Genomic DNA, 22,520 nt, shown 5'->3' on the forward strand with positions numbered 1-22,520 from the left:
CACAATAGGTGTAGTTCCAATTCTTTCTATATTAGGAAACAATAGAACAGAGGTTTTAGGCCACAGAAGTGAAACCAAACACAGCAGAGACGTCCAGTACAAACTCTTTGCATGGGCAGAATTTCCTTGTGCCACATCAGTTTTGCTTGGGAATGCTGCAGTGGAAACCATGGGCTGGGATCACTGCATCCCCTCTGGGATCCCACCTCCTTTCCCTGACACTTTGCCTCACACAGACCCAGCTGCCCATATATATTTCTGAAGAAGCTGAGGGTGATGTGGGGTGACGTTTGAGACACACATGACAAGGAAGAACCTCTGTCCTCCTGGAATCATGGACTGCAAAGCCACCTGGGAATCACCTGCTCCCTGCAGGGGCTTCCTAGCGCTCAGGACAAACACCATCAGCCTTTATTGGTAGCGATATAAACTCTACACTTTATGTCTTGCCCAAATATTATCACAGAACTACAGAACACTTTGGGTTGAAGGGATCTCAAAGACCATGCAGTTCCATCCCACAGCAGTGAGCTGCTCAGGGAGCACTGGTGTTTGTGCAACACCCTCACTTGTTTGGGGTGCCTTTGTAACACTGAGTGAACTTTGGTTTCATGGACAGCTTTTATCCCAGCCATCCTGGATGCTTTACAGAACGGATTCCTTCCAACCTGGGACAGGTTGGCCAGGCTGGAGGAGGCCCCAGAACCCTTTGTGACACTGTGGCCATCACGGATGGGATGGGACAGGGCAGGGTGTCCCAGTGCCCTTTGTGACACGGTGGCCATCACCAATGCATTGGAAGGGCAGGGTGTCCAAGGGCCCTTTGTGACACACCCTTATATAGGTGTTGGCGCCAACGCGGCCACATCACAGTGCTCAGAGCAGGCGACGGGAGAGGACGGGACAGAGCGGTGTCGTCAGGAGCTTCCTCACAGCACACGCCTTTCTCGCCCACCCGAAGCTTTTCCCAGAGTTCTCTTTCTAGCCAGTACCCTCGAGGCCACCCCACGGGATTTGGTGACCGGGGCTTTTCCCAGGCCTCACCACTCCCTGTGGAAGGGGCCCTCGGGGCCATTCTCCAGGACCAGGGGCTTTTCAGAGGTGTCCCCCTTGCAGGTACCATCCGGACCACACTGGGCCATGGCAGGGGGATGCTTCAGCCTGTTCCGCCTCTTCCGGAGGAAGAAGAAGAACAGGAAAGGCCCTGGGGCTGCCCCAGCACAGAAACCTGAGGAGGTGCAGCACTTCCAGCCCCAGCAGCAGGGTGAGTGCTGGAGCTGGGCCACAGGGATGGCATGGTGGCTGCAGCCAGCTGGGCCCCTTCCCGGCCCCTGTGCACATGGCCAGGCAAAGGGACATGAACAGAGGGCCCAAGGCTGATCCCCGCAGCATCCGTGCTCCAGGCACTGCCTGTGCAGGGCTGGGCTGGGCTCTGTTCTGCGGCCTCTCCCGCAGCCCCTCAGCTCTGACTGCGCTCGCTCTTTGCCAGACCCAGCCCGGGACCGGACACAAGAGCAGCACCGTGCCCGTGGCCGCTTCCGTAGAGCTGTTCAGGTACCTGCAGCCATCCCCACCTGGCTGCACCTGCTGGCACTGCTCAGCCTGTCACCGCTGGCACACCACTCCATGGCATTTCCCTCTCTTCCCTGCCCTTTCTTCTCCTGCAGAGATTGCTGAAATTCATGGCAATTCGGCGTAGAACAGCCAGGACCACACCAGCTGACGCTGTGGCACAGTCTGACACCAGGCCAAGCAAGATCGAGGTGAAGGCTGATGTCCACCCTGCACCTGTTGATGGTGCAGAAAACTCTGACATGGCATCAGCTGATGGCAAGGAAACCTGTGACACGGCACCCACTGTGGACAAAGCCAACTGTGACATGGAACCAATTCAGGCCAGAGCCAACTGGCACTCAGTACCAGCTGATGGCACAGAAACCTCAGACATGGCAGCAAGGAATGGTACAGACAACTGTGAGTCAGCACCAGGTGATGATGCAGCAACATCTTCCATGTCACCAAGTGATGGCACAGACAGCTCTGACACCAGCCTGAGCAGTGCCATCACAAATGCTGACCCAGCACCAGAAGACAGAGAAACCACTGAAGTGCCACCCAGTGATGACACAGACACTTGTGAGCCAGCACCAATTGATGGCATAACCTCGGACACTGCTTGGACTGATGACCCTGACTCTGTGTTGACCGATGACATGACAGACTCTGACACCGCAGCAACTGATGCCGTGGCCAAGGATGATGCCATGGCCAAGGGCATAGGAAGCACTGCTGTCACTGAGGCACTCAATCCAGAAGATTTCCAGGAGAAAGATGTCCCCAGTGCAAAGCAAGTAAGCAGACACACTGTGGCCAGGGCTCCAGCCCTGCCAGGGCTCTTGTGGCCCCTCAAGTCAGAACCGCTGGGCCCCCTCAGCCTTTGAGGCCAGCATAGTGTGGTGGGAAGAGAAGCCCTTCCCAGGGGAAGCTGGGACACTGGCTGGCTCTGGCACCTCACCAACTGTCCCCTGTTCCTCCTTCAGGTGCCAGCCATCGTCAGGTACATCCACCAGTGGCTCATGTGCCAGTGGTCTCCAGATGTCACGCCGCCCAGGAACATTTGCAGCCTGGCCGACGCACACCCCCACGATGTCGTGACGACTCTCCTGCGCTGTGCCCCATCCTGTGACAGGTACAGGGCCCAGCTGCTTTGCTGGCTCAGGGCTCACCAGCCTTTAGAACCCATCACCTTGCAGAGCCTGTCTCCCATGCTCTGCCAGATACAAACACAGAGTTCCACGCCCCTCTGGCCCCTCCCTTTCCCACCCTGCCATGTCAGCCCCCAGTCCTGCTGCCATGCTCCCTCCTGGCCCCTCAAAGCACTCTGGCTCTGCCCCCTGGGCCCCCACGGCTGCCAAGGCCGTGGCACTGTGGCCCAGAGCTCCCTGACACAGAGCTCTGACCCCACAGAGCTGCTGCAATCCTGTGGAGGACCATGGCCTCCTCGGGAACCACAGCGCAGAAGGTGCTGCCAACGCTGCTCGGCGTCATGGAGGACTGGCCCCTGCACAGCACGGCCACCTCCGACGGGGACGACACCCATGTCTGCGCCCTGGCTGTGAGTTTCTGAACTGGTCTTTGCTGCTCCCACATCGCCTCTAGAGTGGCTCTCCATCCTCCCCCCCCACTGCATCTCCCGCCTTGGGCTTTGGGCTGCAGCTCTGCCTTAGGGGCACGTTCAAGGGCACCAGACCTGCTGCTCCCCCTGGGTCTCCCCTGGCCTCTCCCTCCCACACTCGGGCCCTGCCACGTGGACGACCCGGCACTGAGCGTGTCTCCCTGTGGTTCTATTACAGGCAACCCTGGCACTGTGGCTGATGGTCCAGGAGCCCCAGTGCCAGGATGCCCTGAGGATTTATGCCCCCCACCTCCTCCTGGCTCTGCTCAGCCAAGTTCACATGAGCACAGAGCAGATGCCACAGGAGCTCAACACCTTCTGGAGGACATGCCAGGACCAACACGGCCTTCCCACCAACCCCAACAGGTGCTCCATCCCAGTCCTCTCTCCCTCCCACTCCCTCGGGGCTGGGGCCACCGCTCCCACCATGACCTGGGCTTTGCTCTGCACACAGCTTTGCAGTACACACCATCAAGGCCCTGCTCTGCCGCCTGCACTGGGACAACGAGGTGGTGTCAGTGGAGCACAAGCGTGGTTGGGACATGCTCCTCTGTGCTGACACCTACCACTATGCAGTGGGTCTGCTGGCCAGGTGAGACCCCCTTCTCCCCACTGCCCCCACAGCTCTGCCCTGGGCGTGGGGCAACCCACACGACCACCGTGGGTATAAGTCAAAATGCCTTTGCACCAAGGCTTGGCTGAGGAGAGGTGGGTGCACAGGAGCAGCCACATCCCAAAGCACTTGTGACCCATCCAGGGCTGGTGGGGAAAGATCTGTGAGTGTGTCCTGGCGGAGCTTTGCCCACCCTGCTCAGTGTCCATGGCTGCTTTTTTCCCCCTGACAGGGAGATGGGCCATGTCTTAGTCCCAAGGGATTCCTTGATCCCAACCCACCTGCTGGGGCTCCTCAGCAGGGAGGAGCCGTGCTGGGAGCTCCCTGCCCTGGCGTTCCTGGTGGAGGTGAGCCCGATGGCGAGCGCTGCCTGGCCCAGCTGCCTCCACCTCTCGGCCCTCCCGCAGCAGCAGCTGCCCGGGACGGTGCCCGCACTCTGGGCGGGCCGGGGCTCCTGCCGGCCGGGCACCCCGTCACTGCTCTGTGCCTTTCAGCTCCTGGACGGCCTGGACGTCAGCAAATGGCACCAGAGTGTCCTGCAGGTCCTGTCGAGGCACCTGCGCAGTGAGTGCCCGGAGAGGCGTCGCCTGGCTCTCAGGGGCCTCATGGTTCTCAGCGAGGATCCCTCCATGGTAAGCAAGGGGCTGAAGCCGTGCTGGTAACCTGGGGCTGGGCAAGGCAGTCCCTTGGCCTTGGCCGGCCTCGGCGAGCTGTGCCAGCTACTCTCAGCTCTGCCGCTGCCTCCCTCTTCAACTGCCCGTGCCCAGCGGGACAGGCCTTTGGCCTCAGGGCCCTGTGGCAGCAGCGTGGGGGCTGCACTGCCACAGTGGGGCAGCTGTTTGGGGCCTCACAGCACAGCATTGTGTTCCACACAGGTCAAAAGCCTCTGCAGCCACTCTGAAAGCCTCCTGGAGCTGCTGTGTGATGGAGACAGAGAGCTGGTCATCATGAGCCTCTCTGTGTTCCTGAATGTGCTCCGGGAGGAGGACAGTAGAGCACTCAGCTCCACTGCCCCCAAGCTGGCTGAGGCGCTCCTGCCTCTCTTTGACAACGTAAGGCTCTGTGTCCCCAGCCACAGGCACTGGGTGCTGCCAGGAAACCTGGTGCCCTGTGCATTTTCAGGCCTGGGTCTCCTCCTGGTGGGCATGGAGCAGCCAGTGCTGAGCTCTTTCTCTCTTCTTTGGCCCCAGGACAACAGTCATCTGAGGCTGCTCTCCATCTGCCTCTTGCGAGAGCTCGTGGAGTTGCTGGCAGAAGAGGGAGCAAAGGCCTGGAAGACGCTGATGCGCCAGAGCCTGGTGCCCCTGTTCTTCCACTGGCACGACAAGAACCAGCGCGTGGCAGAGGTGAGCACTTGTGGGCTCCGGTGTCCCCAGGGGAAGGGGTTGGGATGCCTCCTGCCCTGGGGCCTGGCGGGCTCTGGCCTGCGCCTGGCCTTGCTCCAGGGACGCAGCTCCTGTGCCCTGGGCTCTGGTGCCATGTCCCGCTCTCTGCTGCTCTGCAGGCCTCTCGGGGAATGTTACATCGCGCTGCAACGTTCCTCAAGAGGAGGGATCTGGAGCAGCTGATTAAAACAGAGAAGCCCTTCAAGTTCTGCGACCACCTGGTAGGGACGACCCCAAAGGCCCAGCCCCGGGCTGGACAAGCCCCCAGCCCCCGATGCCCAGTGTGTGGGCTGGCACTGTGCCTCTGCCCACTGCTGCGCCCACCTCTGGGACACCAGCCTGGGCTCCACACGCTCCTCCCTTGCCTCGGGCTGTGCGGGCAGGGGAGGCCAGTGCTGGGCACGGGCAGTGCCCGGCCAAGGGGCACAGCCTCAGCCGACCCTTCCCCCCTGACCCGGCGCTCTCTGCAGATGGAAAAGGACGTGACCAGACGAGCCAAGTACCTGCGCCAGGCCCTGCCGTACCTGCAGAGCCCACAGGAGCCCCTGCGAAAGGCGGCCCTCAAGTTCATGGGTGAGTCCCCAGCCCGCGCTGCCTCCCCGCCCGCTGCAGCTCGGCCCCAGCCCCGCCTGCTGCAGCCGCAGCACCAGCCGGCCCAGGGGCTGTGCAGCCTGACAGGCTCGCTGTTCACAGGGCTCGCCAAGTGGCACATGAAAGACCAGCCCAAAGACCTGGCGCGCATCATCAAGGGTGAGTCAGGGCACTGGGCTGGCACTGGGGGCTGGCAGGGACGAGCACAGGCCCTGGATACGGAGCTGCAGTCCCTGCCTGCTTGCACAAGGCTCTGTTCCCTGCACGACATGGCCAGGACACAAACACACACTCGGCTCCTGCTCCCTCCTGGCCATGGCAAGAGCTGCTTGGGATGGCCCCGTCAGGAGGGGCTCCTCGGGTACCCCCACAACCGGGCTCTGACCGTTGCTCTCTTCCTCTCTCTGCCAGCCCTTGACGACGCCATGAGTGAGGAAACCTGTCCCGCATATACCAACATGCGATTTGCAGTTTGGGACACTTACAGACGGGCAGTAGAAAATTCTTCTGCTGCACCGAGACACCCGACGTCCCAGCGGCAGGACCGCAACAAAGCCCCGACGCCACGTCTTTGCAGAGCTGGAGCTCCACCTTCTTCCGAGCTCCAGTGAGGCGGCAGAAGATTAGACACCTCGTGGCCTCTGCGTCGCTCATCGATATCTCCCTCCCTTCCATTCCCTTCTCCTGACCTCACTTCATCCTTCCCTTTCCTCATCTCTCTGCACAGCTGCATCCCTCCAGCCCTCACACCCTGCCCCTTCTCTTCTCCTGGCCGCAGCTCATCCCTCCCGTTCCCTTCTGCCCAATGCTCCTCAGTCCCCTTCCTTTCTGCCCACAGCCTATCCCTCCCATTCCTTCTGCCACAAACTCATCCCTTGCCCCTTCCCTTCTCCTGCCCAGTGCTCAACCTTGCGCCTTCCCTTCTACCCAAAGCTGATCCCTCCCCTTCCCTTCTCCTCCCCAAAGGTCATCCCTGTCCCTTCCCTTCTCCTCCCCACAGTTCATCCCTGTCCCTTCCCTTCTCCTCCCCACAGTTCATCCCTGTCCCTTCCCTTCTCCTCCCCACAGTTCATCCCTGTCCCTTCCCTTCTCCTCCCCAAAGGTCATCCCTGTCCCTTCCCTTCTCCTCCCCACAGTTCATCCCTGTCCCTTCCCTTCTCCTCCCCACAGTTCATCCCTGTCCCTTCCCTTCTCCTCCCCACAGTTCATCCCTGTCCCTTCCCTTCTCCTCCCCACAGTTCATCCCTGTCCCTTCCCTTCTCCTCCCCACAGTTCATCCCTGTCCCTTCCCTTCTCCTGCCCCAAGCTCATCCCTGCCCCTTCCCTTCTCCTTCCCCACACTTCATTCCTCCCCTTCCCCTTATTTCAATAAATATTATATTTCCCCCACTTCTATGCATCTTTGTTACAATCAAACGCCATAAAACCTGAGCCCTGGGGCACACGGGTCTGAGCTCCACCTCATTCTCGGCTCAAGTGAGCCTGACAGTAACACCAGACACCTCCTGTCCTCTACAGCGACATGGACAAATCCCTCCATTCCACTCCCTTCTCCGCACTCCACTTCATCCCTCCCTTTCCTGGCCTCTCTCTCTGGACAGCTGTCTCCCTCAAGCCCTCAGACCCTGCCCCTTCCCTTCTCCTGCCCAAAGCTCACCCTGCCCCTTCCCTTCTCCTGCCCAAAGCTCACCCTGCCCCTTCCCTTCTCCTGCCCAGAGCCATTCCCACCCACACCCTGGCACAGGCTGCCAGCTCCTCATGGCTGCTCTGGGATCAGCCCAAGCTCCCAAACAAGCAGGGAAAACCTCTCTGCCATGCTCTGAGAGACAGGATTTAGTGACAGCCAGGCACGCTCAGCCTCACAGGCTCCTTCTCCCACAGCTGGTGATGCCTCAAAAGGCCACAAAGAATCCTCCAACACTCCTTTTTGAGTCTGAGAAAGCAAAGCATTCTTTATTTGCAGCAAGCTGGCTGCACAGGAATCCTTTCCAAAGCACACCCCCAGGGTTACAGAGGTGCTGTAGTTTTATCCTGCAACACCTGACGCTCCATCAGCTGTGAACCCACACCCCAAACCAGCCCTCCCACAGCACTGCACTCACCACGTCTCTGACACGCCCCCAAACTGGGTTGGAAAGCTCAAAAACACCTTTGTCCTTCTCCTCCCCATCTTGTCCCGTTCATGACCTCGGGCCTTGGGCACAAAACCAGCCTTCTGGAACAGCTTCAGGCTCCTTGGACTGCCTTGGTGGGATGTCATGTCTCTTTTTCACGATGTTTTCACAGATACAGGAGCCTTCTTATCTCATTAGAAATTCCTCTCTGTTGAAACTCTTAACAAAGCATCTTAGAAAATGGGTGCAAAGGCATTATTTCCATACCAGGATCTGTGTAATAGAGGTTTTAGGCTCCATTTGCCTCCCTCAGAGACTGAAAAGGATTCCATCCTGTTAAGTCTCTGCTAGTTACAGTTCATGTTGAACCATAAGGGTGAACAATAACTACAACACTGGATCCCACTGCAGCCTCATCTGCCAACACAAACGAGGAGTACAATTGTCAGGAACAGCTGTTTTATCGGGGCCCGATCCCGTAACTAGGGAGGAAGTTTGTGGCACATATTTTCAAAACCCTAAAGAGGACAGGATGACTTTTATAGTATAAAGGGACTGACTGCCAGTCACACATCTAGAGGCCTGCCGGGAGCTCAGCCAGAGCATGGGGTGTGTGGAGTTTGGTGCAACACCAAACAGCACCCTGGCCCCATCAGGAGCTCCTGACAGAGAACTTGCATTCTCTGAACGGTTTTCAGGCCCTGTCGGGGCAGACCACCCTGCCACACTCTGCCCCTTGACTGCAGTCAATTGTCTTTACCCCATGGAGTGGTAGTGCAGGTACCTCTTGCCTCCATGCCATAAAAGCCTCCTCTGGAGATGTGTGTGTTGTCACAACAACGAGTGACATTGATATCAAGTGTACACACATAGATGTGCCTCTAATGAACCCCAACACAACAGCTGCATCACAGGAACAGGGAGTCTCATTGCAGCAAGCTGAGTATTTGCTGCAGCCAGGGACGATCTAAACAAATCACCTCATGGGCCATGTTTCCACTTGGTTTCACAGATTGCAAGCAAGATGTGAACATGGACCTCGGGGGGAGCTCCTAAAATCAGTCTCTGCTTGCAGGGACTGGGAGAGCTCCACAGGTTACTCAGACACTTCTTTCCCTTTCACTGGCACTGCTTAGCACAGGATTCTTCTCTGGGGAACTCAGCATTTCCCACATTCCTTGCTCAACACATCAGGCAATTTTACAAAACATCCTGGAGACAAATTTAAAGGGAGACACATTTCAGTTCAGAATCACAGGAAACTCTGTGTGGATTCTCCAGCTGAATTCAGGGAGGAATGTCTTTCCCTGCTGCAGCAATCAGAGACAAGATACAAACATTCAAAGCAATGCTGGGGAGAGCCATAGACTGACTGAAAAACTACCGGGACCAAAAATTGACACATCTAAACACTGCAAGTTACCCAGAGAGAGTGTATAGAAACAATCAATGCAGCAAAAACACAGTGTGAGTTTTCTCTTCTGTTCCGTATCATCTTCTCATGAACCACCTGCAAGAGGAGAAAACTCAGGCCCACTTAGACCTGTTGACAGAGGGCACTGCCCACCTGGCTGTGACTCAATAATCAAACTCACAGGAAAAGGAACCAAAAGACAACAAAGGACAATAATGACAATCTAGAACATAATGAAAATATTTCCAAGTCTCTGGGACTTTAACAACACTACACAAGTTAGAGTAGCCACCCATCCTTTTGGGACCCTTTCAGAATTAGAGAAAAACAGTTTGTGTCAGATTGGCACATGCTGTTAAAGCTTTCTAACCTTTCTATCCTAGTCTGGATTCTCAAAGCCTGATCCATATACACACCACCTTTGGAAGCCACAAGCCCATCTACAGCCATTCAGTTCTGTTTGGCTGCCTTAGGAAAGCTGCTCATTTCCATTTACAAGACTTTTTAACCATGAGAGAAGCCTGCTCACAAACTTGCCCTTCTTCTTTCCATGCCCCTCAACTCTTTGAAGCCACGTTTGCTATTCTACGCAAGGTCCTGCTTAGGATGGTTGACTAATCCAGCTACAAATGGCCATGTTATAATACTACAAACCATATTCTGCAAAGGCAAAAGGGAAATCACTTAATGATACTCCTGTCTGATTCCGTTCTGGCTTTATCTGCAGTGAGCTCACTGCTCTCTTCTTCTTCCCTACGTCTTGGTTACTTCTTCTCTGACCTGAGATCTCATCTCAGCCATTGTGCTCACAGTCCAAAACCTTTCTGTGCTGATGCATCCCATGGTCAGGCCCTCGTCTGGATTACCTGAGCTGGAGCTTTTCTGGCAGATTCACTGTCTCGGACCAAACTGTGCCACTCTCAGAGCACATTCTGCACAAGCACCTCCTGCAAATCTGCTCTCCTGGAATAACTTCAGGAACATCATCTTGTTCCAGTAACGCAGCTCGGTGCTGTGTCCTGCTCGGGGACAGCCCCTGGCCCCCTCTTTCTTGCAGTCCTGGATGAAGTCCATGCACAGGGATGGAGCAGTGGCTGCTACAGCCCCCACACACCCAGGCCACTCTCAAATAACATTGTCCAACTGCTTGGAGAAGGCCCTTGGGTCTGATTTGGACAATTCCCACATCATCTCCTGACCTAAACATTGTATCCCCACCATCAAGAATCAAAACCCCATTACAATTGTCCACCCGCTCCTCATGAGCCACTGGCCCACCCCAGGAGTCTCCAGGAGTGGGGTGTGGAAAAGTTCTTTCCTTCTGTTCACTCATCAGTATCTGACACTCCAAAACATTCATCAAATTCCAGGCACTGAGCAGCAGCAGCAAAACTTCACTCTGTCAACACACAGAAGGCACAACACATCCCTGACATGTCCCTTACAGCTCTCCTCGCATGTATTTAATAAGGATGTGCATTGTCTGGCATCTTAAACTCATGTGAACAGTCCCAAAAATACATTTACTCCCAAGATGAAACTTCCAGCACATGAATAAACAAACAGATCCTTGTCTTAACTTTGAGGTACTTTCTCACAATAGGTGTAGTTCCAATTCTTTCTATATTAGGAAGCAATAGAACAGAGGTTTTAGGCCACAGAAGTGAAACCAAACACAGCAGAGACGTCCAGTACAAACTCTTTGCGTGGGCAGAATTTCCTTGTGCCACATCAGTTTTGCTTGGGAATGCTGCAGTGGAAACCAGGGGCTGGGATCACTGCATCCCCTCTGGGATCCCACCTCCTTTCCCTGACACTTTGCCTCACACAGACCCAGCTGCCCATATATATTTCTGAAGAAGCTGAGGGTGATGTGGGGTGACGTTTGAGACACACATGACAAGGAAGAACCTCTGTCCTCCTGGAATCATGGACTGCAAAGTCACCTGGGAACCACCTGCATCATCCAGAGACTTCCCTGAGCTCAGGACAAACACCACCAGCCTTTACTGCCAAGCATATAAACTCTACACTTTATGTCTTGCCCAAATATTATCACAGAACTACAGAACACTTTGGGTTGAAGGGATCTCAAAGACCATGCAGTTCCATCCCACAGCAGTGAGCTGCTCAGGGAGCGTTGGTGTTTGTGCAACATCCTCACTTGTTTGGGGTGCCTTTGTAACACTGAGTGAACTTTGGTTTCATGGACAGCTTTTATCCCAGCCATCCTGGATGCTTTACAGGACGGATTCCTTTCAATCTGGGACAGGTTGGCCAGGCTGGAGGAGGCCCCAGAACCCTTTGTGACACTGTGGCCATCGCGGATGGGATGGGACAGGGCAGGGTGTCTCAGGGCCCTTTGTGACACGGTGGCCATCACCAATGCATTGGAAGGGCAGGGTGTCCAAGGGCCCTTTGTGACACACCCTTATATAGGTGTTGGCGCCAACGCGGCCACATCACAGTGCTCAGAGCAGGCGACGGGAGAGGACGGGACAGAGCGGTGTCGTCAGGAGCTTCCTCACAGCACACGCCTTTCTCGCCCACCCGAAGCTTTTCCCAGAGTTCTCTTTCTAGCCAGTACCCTCGAGGCCACCCCACGGGATTTGGTGACCGGGGCTTTTCCCAGGCCTCACCACTCCCTGTGGAAGGGGCCCTCGGGGCCATTCTCCAGGACCAGGGGCTTTTCAGAGGTGTCCCCCTTGCAGGTACCATCCGGACCACACTGGGCCATGGCAGGGGGATGCTTCAGCCTTTTCCGCCTCTTCCGGAGGAAGAAGAAGAACAGGAAAGGCCCTGGGGCTGCCCCAGCACAGAAACCTGAGGAGGTGCAGCACTTCCAGCCCCAGCAGCAGGGTGAGTGCTGGAGCTGGGCCACAGGGATGGCATGGTGGCTGCAGCCAGCTGGGCCCCTTCCCGGCCCCTGTGCACATGGCCAGGCAAAGGGACATGAACAGAGGGCCCAAGGCTGATCCCCGCAGCATCCGTGCTCCAGGCACTGCCTGTGCAGGGCTGGGCTGGGCTCTGTTCGGCGGCCTCTCCCGCAGCCCCTCAGCTCTGACTGCGCTCGCTCTTTGCCAGACCCAGCCCGGGACCGGACACAAGAGCAGCACCGTGCCCGTGGCCGCTTCCGCAGAGCTGTTCAGGTACCTGCAGCCATCCCCACCTGGCTGCACCTGCTGGCACTGCTCAGCCTGTCACCGCTGGCACACCACTCCATGGCATTTCCCTCTCTTCCCTGCCCTTTCTTCTCCTGCAGAGATTGCTGAAATTCATGGCAATTCGGCGTAGAACAGCCAGGACCACACCAGCTGACGCTGTGGCACAGTCTGACACCAGGCCAAGCAAGATCGAGGTGAAGGCTGATGTCCACCCTGCACCTGTTGATGGTGCAGAAAACTCTGACATGGCATCAGCTGATGGCAAGGAAACCTGTGACACGGCACCCACTGTGGACAAAGCCAACTGTGACATGGAACCAATTCAGGCCAGAGCCAACTGGCACTCAGTACCAGCTGATGGCACAGAAGCCTCAGACATGGCAGCAAGGAATGGTACAGACAACTGTGAGTCAGCACCAGGTGATGATGCAGCAACATCTTCCATGTCACCAAGTGATGGCACAGACAGCTCTGACACCAGCCTGAGCAGTGCCATCACAAATGCTGACCCAGCACCAGAAGACAGAGAAACCACTGAAGTGCCACCCAGTGATGACACAGACACTTGTGAGCCAGCACCAATTGATGGCATAACCTCGGACACCGCTTGGACTGATGACCCTGACTCTGTGTTGACGGATGACATGACAGACTCTGACACCGCAGCAACTGATGCCATGGCCAAGGATGATGCCATGGCCAAGGGCATAGGAAGCACTGCTGTCACTGAGGCACTCAATCCAGAAGATTTCCAGGAGAAAGATGTCCCCAGTGCAAAGCAAGTAAGCAGACACACTGTGGCCAGGGCTCTTGTGGCCCCTCAAGTCAGAACCGCTGGGCCCCCTCAGCCTTTGAGGCCAGCATAGTGTGGTGGGAAGAGAAGCCCTTCCCAGGGGAAGCTGGGACACTGGCTGGCTCTGGCACCTCACCAACTGTCCCTTGTTCCTCCTTCAGGTGCCAGCCATCGTCAGGTACATCCACCAGTGGCTCATGTGCCAGTGGTCTCCAGATGTCACGCCGCCCAGGAACATTTGCAGCCTGGCCGACGCACACCCCCACGATGTTGTGACGACTCTCCTGCGCTGTGCCCCATCCTGTGACAGGTACAGGGCCCAGCTGCTTTGCTGGCTCAGGGCTCACCAGCCTTTAGAACCCATCACCTTGCAGAGCCTGTCTCCCATGCTCTGCCAGATACAAACACAGAGTTCCACGCCCCTCTGGTGCCTCCCTTTCCCACCCTGCCATGTCAGCCCCCAGTCCTGCTGCCATGCTCCCTCCTGGCCCCTCAAAGCACTCTGGCTCTGCCCCCTGGGCCCCCACGGCTGCCAAGGCCGTGGCACTGTTGCCCAGAGCTCCCTGACACAGAGCTCTGACCCCACAGAGCTGCTGCAATCCTGTGGAGGACCATGGCCTCCTCGGGAACCACAGCGCAGAAGGTGCTGCCAACGCTGCTCGGCGTCATGGAGGACTGGCCCCTGCACAGCACGGCCACCTCCGACGGGGACGACACCCATGTCTGCGCCCTGGCTGTGAGTTTCTGAACTGGCCTTTGCTGCTCCCACATCGCCTCTCCAGCGGCTCTCCATCCTCCCCCCCCACCACATCTCCCGCCTTGGGCTTTGGGCTGCAGCTCTGCCTTAGGGGCACGTTCAAGGGCACCAGACCTGCTGCTCCCCCTGGGTCTCCCCTGGCCTCTCCCTCCCACACTCGGGCCCTGCCACGTGGACGACCCGGCACTGAGCGTGTCTCCCTGTGGTTCTATTACAGGCAACCCTGGCACTGTGGCTGATGGTCCAGGAGCCCCAGTGCCAGGATGCCCTGAGGATTTATGCCCCCCACCTCCTCCTGGCTCTGCTCAGCCAAGTTCACATGAGCACAGAGCAGATGCCACAGGAGCTCAACACCTTCTGGAGGACATGCCAGGACCAACACGGCCTTCCCACCAACCCCAACAGGTGCTCCATCCCAGTCCTCTCTCCCTCCCACTCCCTCGGGGCTGGGGCCACCGCTCCCACCATGACCTGGGCTTTGCTCTGCACACAGCTTTGCAGTACACACCATCAAGGCCCTGCTCTGCCGCCTGCACTGGGACAACGAGGTGGTGTCAGTGGAGCACAAGCGTGGTTGGGACATGCTCCTCTGTGCTGACACCTACCACTATGCAGTGGGTCTGCTGGCCAGGTGAGACCCCCTTCTCCCCACTGCCCCCACAGCTCTGTCCTGGGCGTGGGGCAACCCACACGACCACCGTGGGTGTAAGTCAAAATGCCTTTGCACCAAGGCTTGGCTGAGGAGAGATGGGTGCACAGGAGCAGCCACATCCCAAAGCACTTGTGACCCATCCAGGGCTGGTGGGGAAAGATCTGTGAGTGTGTCCTGGCAGAGCTTTGCCCACCCTGCTCAGTGTCCATGGCTGCTTTTTTCCTCCTGACAGGGAGATGGGCCATGTCTTAGTCCCAAGGGATTCCTTGATCCCAACCCACCTGCTGGGGCTCCTCAGCAGGGAGGAGCCGTGCTGGGAGCTCCCTGCCCTGGCGTTCCTGGTGGAGGTGAGCCCGATGGCGAGCGCTGCCTGGCCCAGCTGCCTCCACCTCTCGGCCCTCCCGCAGCAGCAGCTGCCCGGGACGGTGCCCGCACTCTGGGCGGGCCGGGGCTCCTGCCGGCCGGGCACCCCGTCACTGCTCTGTGCCTTTCAGCTCCTGGACGGCCTGGACGTCAGCAAATGGCATCAGAGTGTCCTGCAGGTCCTGTCGAGGCACCTGCGCAGTGAGTGCCCGGAGAGGCGTCGCCTGGCTCTCAGGGGCCTCATGGTTCTCAGCGAGGATCCCTCCATGGTAAGCAAGGGGCTGAAGCCGTGCTGGTAACCTGGGGCTGGGCAAGGCAGTCCCTTGGCCTTGGCCGGCCTCGGCGAGCTGTGCCAGCTACTCTCAGCTCTGCCGCTGCCTCCCTCTTCAACTGCCCGTGCCCAGCGGGACAGGCCTTTGGCCTCAGGGCCCTGTGGCAGCAGCGTGGGGGCTGCACTGCCACAGTGGGGCAGCTGTTTGGGGCCTCACAGCACAGCATTGTGTTCCACACAGGTCAAAAGCCTCTGCAGCCACTCTGAAAGCCTCCTGGAGCTGCTGTGTGATGGAGACAGAGAGCTGGTCATCATGAGCCTCTCTGTGTTCCTGAATGTGCTCCGGGAGGAGGACAGTAGAGCACTCAGCTCCACTGCCCCCAGGCTGGCTGAGGCGCTCCTGCCTCTCTTTGACAACGTAAGGCTCTGTGTCCCCAGCCACAGGCACTGGGTGCTGCCAGGAAACCTGGTGCCCTGTGCATTTTCAGGCCTGGGTCTCCTCCTGGTGGGCATGGAGCAGCCAGTGCTGAGCTCTTTCTCTCTTCTTTGGCCCCAGGACAACAGTCATCTGAGGCTGCTCTCCATCTGCCTCTTGCGAGAACTCGTGGAGTTGCTGGCAGAAGAGGGAGCAAAGGCCTGGAAGACGCTGATGCGCCAGAGCCTGGTGCCCCTGTTCTTCCACTGGCACGACAAGAACCAGCGCGTGGCAGAGGTGAGCACTTGTGGGCTCCGGTGTCCCCAGGGGAAGGGGCTGGGATGCCTCCTGCCCTGGGGCCTGGCGGGCTCCGGCCTGCGCCTGGCCTTGCTCCAGGGACGCAGCTCCTGTGCCCTGGGCTCTGGTGCCATGTCCCGCTCTCTGCTGCTCTGCAGGCCTCTCGGGGAATGTTACATCGCGCTGCAACGTTCCTCAAGAGGAGGGATCTGGAGCAGCTGATTAAAACAGAGAAGCCCTTCAAGTTCTGCGACCACCTGGTAGGGACGACCCCAAAGGCCCAGCCCCGGGCTGGACAAGCCCCCAGCCCCCGATGCCCAGTGTGTGGGCTGGCACTGTGCCTCTGCCCACTGCTGCGCCCACCTCTGGGACACCAGCCTGGGCTCCACACGCTCCTCCCTTGCCTCGGGCTGTGCGGGCAGGGGAGGCCAGTGCTGGGCACGGGCAGTGCCCGGCCAAGGGACACAGCCTCAGCCGACCCTTCCCCCCTGACCCGGCGCTCTCTGCAGATGGAAAAGGACGTGAGCAGACGAGCCAAGTACCTGCGCCAGGCCCTGCCGTACCTGCAGAGCCCACAGGAGCCCCTGCGAAAGGCGGCCCTCAAGTTCATGGGTGAGCCCCCAGCCCGCGCTGCCTCCCCGCCCGCTGCAGCTCGGCCCCAGCCCCGCCTGCTGCAGCCGCAGCACCAGCCGGCCCAGGGGCTGTGCAGCCTGACAGGCTCGCTGTTCACAGGGCTCGCCAAGTGGCACATGAAAGACCAGCCCAAAGACCTGGCGCGCATCATCAAGGGTGAGTCAGGGCACTGGGCTGGCACTGGGGGCTGGCGGGGACGAACACAGGCCCTGGACACGGAGCTGCAGTCCCTGCCTGCTTGCACAAGGCTCTGTTCCCTGCACGACATGGCCAGGACACAAACACACACTCGGCTCCTGCTCCCTCCTGGCCATGGCAAGAGCTGCTTGGGATGGCCCCGTCAGGAGGGGCTCCTCGGGTACCCCCACAACCGGGCTCTGACCGTGGCTCTCTTCCTCTCTCTGCCAGCCCTTGACGACGCCATGAGTGAGGAAACCTGTCCCGCATATACCAACATGCGATTTGCAGTTTGGGACACTTACAGACGGGCAGTAGAAAATTCTGCTGCTGCACCGAGACACCCGACGTCCCAGCGGCAGGACCGCAACAAAGCCCCGACGCCACGTCTTTGCGGAGCTGGAGCTCCACCTTCTTCCGAGCTCCAATGAGGCGGCAGAAGATTAGACACCTCGTGGCCTCTGCGTCGCTCATCGATATCTCCCTCCCTTCCATTCCCTTCTCCTGACCCCACTTCATCCTTCCCTTTCCTCATCTCTCTGCACAGCTGCATCCCTCCAGCCCTCACACCCTGCCCCTTCTCTTCTCCTGGCCGCAGCTCATCCCTCCCGTTCCCTTCTGCCCAATGCTCCTCAGTCCCCTTCCTTTCTGCCCACAGCCTATCCCTCCCATTCCTTCTGCCACAAACTCATCCCTTGCCCCTTCCCTTCTCCTGCCCAGTGCTCAACCTTGCGCCTTCCCTTCTACCCAAAGCTGATCCCTCCCCTTCCCTTCTCCTCCCCAAAGGTCATCCCTGTCCCTTCCCTTCTCCTCCCCACAGTTCATCCCTGTCCCTTCCCTTCTCCTCCCCACAGTTCATCCCTGTCCCTTCCCTTCTCCTCCCCACAGTTCATCCCTGTCCCTTCCCTTCTCCTCCCCAAAGGTCATCCCTGTCCCTTCCCTTCTCCTCCCCACAGTTCATCCCTGTCCCTTCCCTTCTCCTCCCCACAGTTCATCCCTGTCCCTTCCCTTCTCCTCCCCACAGTTCATCCCTGTCCCTTCCCTTCTCCTCCCCACAGTTCATCCCTGTCCCTTCCCTTCTCCTCCCCACAGTTCATCCCTGTCCCTTCCCTTCTCCTGCCCCAAGCTCATCCCTGCCCCTTCCCTTCTCCTTCCCCACACTTCATTCCTCCCCTTCCCCTTATTTCAATAAATATTATATTTCCCCCACTTCTATGCATCTTTGTTACAATCAAACGCCATAAAACCTGAGCCCTGGGGCACACGGGTCTGAGCTCCACCTCATTCTCGGCTCAAGTGAGCCTGACAGTAACACCAGACACCTCCTGTCCTCTACAGCGACATGGACAAATCCCTCCATTCCACTCCCTTCTCCGCACTCCACTTCATCCCTCCCTTTCCTGGCCTCTCTCTCTGGACAGCTGTCTCCCTCAAGCCCTCAGACCCTGCCCCTTCCCTTCTCCTGCCCAAAGCTCACCCTGCCCCTTCCCTTCTCCTGCCCAGAGCCATTCCCACCCACACCCTGGCACAGGCTGCCAGCTCCTCATGGCTGCTCTGGGATCAGCCCAAGCTCCCAAACAAGCAGGGAAAACCTCTCTGCCATGCTCTGAGAGACAGGATTTAGTGACAGCCAGGCACGCTCAGCCTCACAGGCTCCTTCTCCCACAGCTGGTGATGCCTCAAAAGGCCACAAAGAATCCTCCAACACTCCTTTTTGAGTCTGAGAAAGCAAAGCATTCTTTATTTGCAGCAAGCTGGCTGCACAGGAATCCTTTCCAAAGCACACCCCCAGGGTTACAGAGGTGCTGTAGTTTTATCCTGCAACACCTGACGCTCCATCAGCTGTGAACCCACACCCCAAACCAGCCCTCCCACAGCACTGCACTCACCACGTCTCTGACACGCCCCCAAACTGGGTTGGAAGGCTCAAAAACACCTATGTCCTTCTCCTTCCCATCTTGTCCCGTTCTTGACCTCGGGCCCTGGGCACAAAACCAGCCTTCTGGAACAGCTTCAGGCTCCTTGGACTGCCTTGGTGGGATGTCATGTCTCTTTTTCACGATGTTTTCACAGATACAGGAGCCTTCTTATCTCATTAGAAATTCCTCTCTGTTGAAACTCTTAACAAAGCATCTTAGAAAATGGGTGCAAAGGCATTATTTCCATACCAGGATCTGTGTAATAGAGGTTTTAGGCTCCATTTGCCTCCCTCAGAGACTGAAAAGGTTTCCATCCTGTTAAGTCTCTGCTAGTTACAGTTCATGTTGAACCATAAGGGTGAACAATAACTACAACACTGGATCCCACTGCAGCCTCATCTGCCAACACAAACGAGGAGTACAATTGTCAGGAACAGCTGTTTTATCGGGGCCCGATCCCGTAACTAGGGAGGAAGTTTGTGGCACATATTTTCAAAACCCTAAAGAGGACAGGATGACTTTTATAGTATAAAGGGACTGACTGCCAGTCACACATCTAGAGGCCTGCCGGGAGCTCAGCCAGAGCACGGGGTGTGTGGAGTTTGGTGCAACACCAAACAGCACCCTGGCCCCATCAGGAGCTCCTGACAGAGAACTTGCATTCTCTGAAAGGTTTTCAGGCCCTGTCGGGGCAGACCACCCTGCCACACTCTGCCCCTTGACTGCAGTCAATTGTCTTTACCCCATGGAGTGGTAGTGCAGGTACCTCTTGCCTCCATGCCATAAAAGCCTCCTCTGGAGATGTGTGTGTTGTCACAACAACGAGTGACATTGATATCAAGTGTACACACATAGATGTGCCTCTAATGAACCCCAACACAACAGCTGCATCACAGGAACAGGGAGTCTCATTGCAGCAAGCTGAGTATTTGCTGCAGCCAGGGACGATCTAAACAAATCACCTCATGGGCCATGTTTCCACTTTGTTTCAGACATTGCAAGCAAGATGTGAACATGGACCTCGGGGGGAGCTCCTAAAATCAGTCTCTGCTTGCAGGGACTGGGAGAGCTCCACAGGTTACTCAGACACTTCTTTCCCTTTCACTGGCACTGCTTAGCACAGGATTCTTCTCTGGAGAACTCAGCATTTCCCATATTCCTTGCTCAACACATCAGGCAATTTTACAAAACATCCTGGAGACAAATTTAAAGGGAGACACATTTCAGTTCAGAATCACAGGAAACTCTGTGTGGATTCTCCAGCTGAATTCAGGGAGGAATGTCTTTCCCTGCTGCAGCAATCAGAGACAAGATAAAAACATTCAAAGCAATGCTGGGGAGAGCCATAGACTGACTGAAAAACTACCGGGACCAAAAATTGACACATCTAAACACTGCAAGTTACCCAGAGAGAGTGTATAGAAACAATCAATGCAGCAAAAACACAGTGTGAGTTTTCTCTTCTGTTCCGTATCATCTTCTCATGAACCACCTGCAAGAGGAGAAAACTCAGGCCCACTTAGACCTGTTGACAGAGGGCACTGCCCACCTGGCTGTGACTCAATAATCAAACTCACAGGAAAAGGAACCAAAAGACAACAAAGGACAATAATGACAGTCTATAATATAATGAAAATATTTCCAAGTCTCTGGGACTTTAACAACACTACACAAGTTAGAGTAGCCACCCATCCTTTTGGGACCCTTTCAGAATTAGAGAAAAACAGTTTGTGTCAGATTGGCACATGCTGTTAAAGCTTTCTAACCTTTCTATCCTAGTCTGGATTCTCAAAGCCTGATCCATATACACACCACCTTTGGAAGCCACAAGCCCATCTACAGCCATTCAGTTCTGTTTGGCTGCCTTAGGAAAGCTGCTCATTTCCATTTACAAGACTTTTTAACCATGAGAGAAGCCTGCTCACAAACTTGCCCTTCTTCTTTCCATGCCCCTCAACTCTTTGAAGCCATGTTTGCTATTCTATGCAAGGTCCTGCTTAGGATGGTTGACTAATCCAGCTACAAATGGCCATGTTATAATACTACAAACCATATTCTGCAAAGGCAAAAGGGAAATCACTTAATGATACTCCTGTCTGATTCCGTTCTGGCTTTATCTGCAGTGAGCCCACTGCTCTCTTCTTCTTCCCTACGTCTTGGTTACTTCTTCTCTGACCTGAGATCTCATCTCAGCCATTGTGCTCACAGTCCAAAAGTTTTCTGTGCTGATGCATCCCATGGTCAGGCCCTCGTCTGGATTACCTGAGCTGGAGCTTTTCTGGCAGATTCACTGTCTCGGACCAAACTGTGCCACTCTCAGTGCACATTCTGCACAAGCACCTCCTGCAGATCTGCTCTCCTGGAATAACTTCAGGAACATCATCTTGTTCCAGTAACGCAGCTCGGTGCTGTGTCCTGCTCGGGGACAGCCCCTGGCCCCCTCTTTCTTGCAGTCCCGGATGAAGTCCATGCACAGGGATGGAGCAGTGGCTGCTACAGCCCCCACACACCCAGGCCACTCTCAAATAACATTGTCCAACTGCTTGGAGAAGGTCCTTGGGTCTGATTTGGACAATTCCCACATCATCTCCTGCCCTAAACATTGCATCCCCACCATCAAGAATCAAAACCCCATTACAATTGTCCACCCGCTCCTCATGAGCCACTGGCCCACCCCAGGAGTCTCCAGGAGTGGGGTGTGGAAAAGTTCTTTCCTTCTGTTCACTCATCAGTATCTGACACTCCAAAACATTCATCAAATTCCAGGCACTGAGCAGCAGCAGCAAAACTTCACTGTGTCAACACACAGAAGGCACAACACATCCCTGACATGTCCCTTACAGCTCTCCTCGCATGTATTTAATAAGGATGTGCATTGTCTGGCATCTTAAACTCACGTGAACAGTCCCAAAAATACATTTACTCCCAAGATGAAACTTCCAGCACATGAAAAAACAAACAGATCCTTGTCTTAACTTTGAGGTACTTTCTCACAATAGGTGTAGTTCCAATTCTTTCTATATTAGGAAGCAATAGAATAGAGGTTTTAGGCCACAGAAGTGAAACCAAACACAGCAGAGACGTCCAGTACAAACTCTTTGCATGGGCAGAATTTCCTTGTGCCACATCAGTTTTGCTTGGGAATGCTGCAGTGGAAACCAGGGGCTGGGATCACTGCATCCCCTCTGGGATCCCACCTCCTTTCCCTGACACTTTGCCTCACACAGACCCAGCTGCCCATATATATTTCTGAAGAAGCTGAGGCTGATGTGGGGTGAGGTTTGAGACACACATGACAAGGAAGAACCTCTGTCCTCCTGGAATCATGGACTGCAAAGTCACCTGGGAACCACCTGCATCATCCAGAGACTTCCCTGAGCTCAGGACAAACACCACCAGCCTTTACTGCCAAGCATATAAACTCTACACTTTATGACTTGCCCAAATATTATCACAGAACTAGAGAACACTTTGGGTTGAAGGGATCTCAAAGACCATGCAGTTCCATCCCACAGCAGTGAGCTGCTCAGGGAGCAACACCCTCACTTGTTTGGGGTGCCTTTGTAACACTGAGTGAACTTTGGTTTCATGGACAGCTTTTATCCCAGCCATCCTGGATGCTTTACAGGACGGATTCCTTTCAATCTGGGACAGGTTGGCCAGGCTGGAGGAGGCCCCAGAACCCTTTGTGACACTGTGGCCATCGCGGATGGGATGGGACAGGGCAGGGTGTCCCAGGGCCCTTTGTGACACGGTGGCCATCACCAATGCATTGGAAGGGCAGGGT

The 22,520-nt window shown here is 56.3% G+C and overlaps 3 protein-coding genes across 7 annotated transcripts in view; 2 read left to right on the plus strand and 1 right to left on the minus strand.

Annotated features, from left to right (window-relative positions):
• The window catches only part of TXNDC16 (thioredoxin domain containing 16), a 113,848-nt gene that overhangs the window by 54,752 nt on the left and 36,576 nt on the right, over positions 1-22,520 (minus strand). The gene's annotated exons all lie outside the window — the stretch shown is intronic.
• On the plus strand, positions 1,141-6,375 carry LOC139672996 (maestro heat-like repeat-containing protein family member 6). The gene is made up of 15 exons (XM_071557860.1): positions 1,141-1,264; positions 1,490-1,554; positions 1,668-2,351; positions 2,541-2,689; positions 2,968-3,115; positions 3,354-3,541; positions 3,630-3,767; positions 4,021-4,135; positions 4,283-4,420; positions 4,664-4,840; positions 4,979-5,134; positions 5,293-5,394; positions 5,644-5,746; positions 5,867-5,923; positions 6,176-6,375. Exons 1-15 carry the CDS (start codon positions 1,141-1,143, stop codon positions 6,373-6,375), a joined length of 2,544 nt encoding a protein of 847 aa, XP_071413961.1.
• On the plus strand, positions 12,028-17,294 carry LOC139672997 (maestro heat-like repeat-containing protein family member 6). The gene is made up of 15 exons (XM_071557861.1): positions 12,028-12,151; positions 12,377-12,441; positions 12,555-13,238; positions 13,411-13,559; positions 13,838-13,985; positions 14,224-14,411; positions 14,500-14,637; positions 14,891-15,005; positions 15,153-15,290; positions 15,534-15,710; positions 15,849-16,004; positions 16,163-16,264; positions 16,514-16,616; positions 16,737-16,793; positions 17,046-17,294. Exons 1-15 carry the CDS (start codon positions 12,028-12,030, stop codon positions 17,243-17,245), a joined length of 2,544 nt encoding a protein of 847 aa, XP_071413962.1. The 3' UTR covers positions 17,246-17,294.

Source organism: Pithys albifrons, chromosome 6 (genome assembly GCF_047495875.1).
Source record: "Pithys albifrons albifrons isolate INPA30051 chromosome 6, PitAlb_v1, whole genome shotgun sequence".
Classification (NCBI taxonomy): domain Eukaryota; kingdom Metazoa; phylum Chordata; class Aves; order Passeriformes; family Thamnophilidae; genus Pithys; species Pithys albifrons.